The 1,792-nt window shown below is 54.1% G+C and overlaps 1 protein-coding gene across 1 annotated transcript in view; it reads right to left on the reverse strand.

Moving 5' to 3' along the window:
- Window positions 1–345, reverse strand: part of LOC104523137 (mitogen-activated protein kinase 13) — a gene marked incomplete at its 3' end in the record, with an annotated part of 14,098 nt that extends 13,753 nt beyond the window's left edge. Inside the window, exon 1 of the mRNA XM_010165620.2 lies at window positions 20–345. Within this exon, the coding sequence (XP_010163922.1) occupies window positions 20–138 (119 nt within the window). The remainder of the gene's footprint in view (window positions 1–19) is intronic.
- Window positions 346–1,792: the final 1,447 nt, after the last annotated feature.

The raw sequence follows: 1,792 nt of genomic DNA on the forward strand, positions 1-1,792 counted from the left end.
TTAAACACCCCCCACTCACCACACCGAGCCGTAGGCTCCGGACCCCACGGGGTGGAGGGACGTGTATCTCCTGGGCAGCTCCCAGAGGGTTTTGTTCACCTCCTGTCTGTAAAATCCTCTTCTCCTTGCGATGTTCATCGCCCGGCGGGTGCGGGATTGCCACCCCCCCAGAGTCCTGGAGTCCGGGAGGGCTTCTGGGGTGAGACAGGGACAGCAAAGTCTCCTCCTGAGCTGCTGAAAAAGGTTCTAGCGAGTTTCCTTCTCTGTTTTCAGCTGCTGTGAGCGTGAAGGGACATGTCTTTGGGCCCTCCTCCCTCCGCCTCCACATTGGTGGAGGTGAGGCATCAGGTGTCCCGACACGCCTCGAGCTCGTGTGCAGGTGCCTCCAGACACTGTTATAGGAGCTGAGGACCCAGCCCCTGTGGTAGGAACACCTCCAGAGCCCCACCTGCACCTACAGCTCTTGCTCTTCTGCTTTTACCAGCTGAGAAATGTCCTCATGAGGCTCAGAGGGGCCCTCGTGAAATCCCTGCTCTGAACAAGCGGATGAGTAAGGACTTGTTGAGCTGGGGAATCCAGGGAACAAGCCACAGCGCCTCGTCAGCCGAGTGAGGACATTCTTCTTTCCAGCTGATGGAGCTCCAGGCTCGTGACAAAGGACATCAGGGTGTTACATCCACGGAACAAGGAAGCGATGGTGATTTTCTCCCAAGACTGGTTTCCCAGCAGAGCTGGGATGTGGTGAAAGCAAGCTGAGGTTCTCCCTCCACCTTGGTCCAGGTGACTGTGGTGAGGAGGTTGGACTTGATGATCTTAAGAGGTCTTTTCCAACCTCAACGATTCTATGAGAGGAGGTTCAGGAGCAGCTGCAAGATGGGACCATCCCAAGAGCTGTTTGTGCCCCAGGCTTTGCTGGGTCTGGTTTCATCTCCTGCAGCAGGTCTAATCCCCTTCTTAGGTCTCCTGGACAGTGCAAAGCCCAAGTTCATGGCTGTGCCTACCTGCACCACACCAGACCAGCACTCCCAGCCTGCGAGGAGGTCCACTCCTGGTGAACAGTGAGCACCTCGACATTGTGCTCCAACTCGAGGAGGCTCCGGTGAGGCTCCTGCACAGGAGATGGATCCATCATCCACTTTCCAAAGGAAGTGACTAAGCTGGACCTTCCCGAGCCAGCCCAGCTGCTCACGCTGGACTTGACCCCACCAACCCTCAACCCTGCCCATGGCCTCATCTACAGAGGTGTCCCTGCTCCGAGCAGGGCTGTGCAGCAGGATTAGAGCCAAATTACTGGCTAAAGAGGAATTATGGATAAAAACCACCATCAAGGTTTTGGGAAAAGCCCATTTTAGCTGTTAAAAGAGCTGAACACGTTAAGTGTTGGCCCTCACGTTCTTCCAACAGCCACAAGAAGCTCTGCAGGTGGATAAAACACCAACCAGGGACCAGGGGCTGTGGCAATTTCTTCACCTCGTTACGTATTTCCGTGTAAACGAGCCCTGGCTACAGCAACAGCCCAGTCAGGAAATGGAGAGAGGGCGGGTTTGGGTCTATAAATACACCTGTGAGCAAGAGGTGGCACAGCAAAAACTGCTGGTACATCAGCAACGAGGAGCTCCTCTGGCATCCCGTGAACACCACTCTTGCTCAGCGGGTAATCGGCGCACAATTAAGGAGTTCTACATATCTAGGGCATGTCTGGGCTGTAGAGAGATGAATTAAATCAAGTGACCCATGCAAAATGAACAGGAAACCTTAAGTAATTTGATTTTGTAGGTGTAGCTTTTTTTCT

This window comes from Antrostomus carolinensis, unplaced genomic scaffold, assembly GCF_000700745.2.
Source record: "Antrostomus carolinensis isolate BGI_N321 unplaced genomic scaffold, ASM70074v2 scaffold32673, whole genome shotgun sequence".
In the NCBI taxonomy this organism is placed as follows: domain Eukaryota; kingdom Metazoa; phylum Chordata; class Aves; order Caprimulgiformes; family Caprimulgidae; genus Antrostomus; species Antrostomus carolinensis.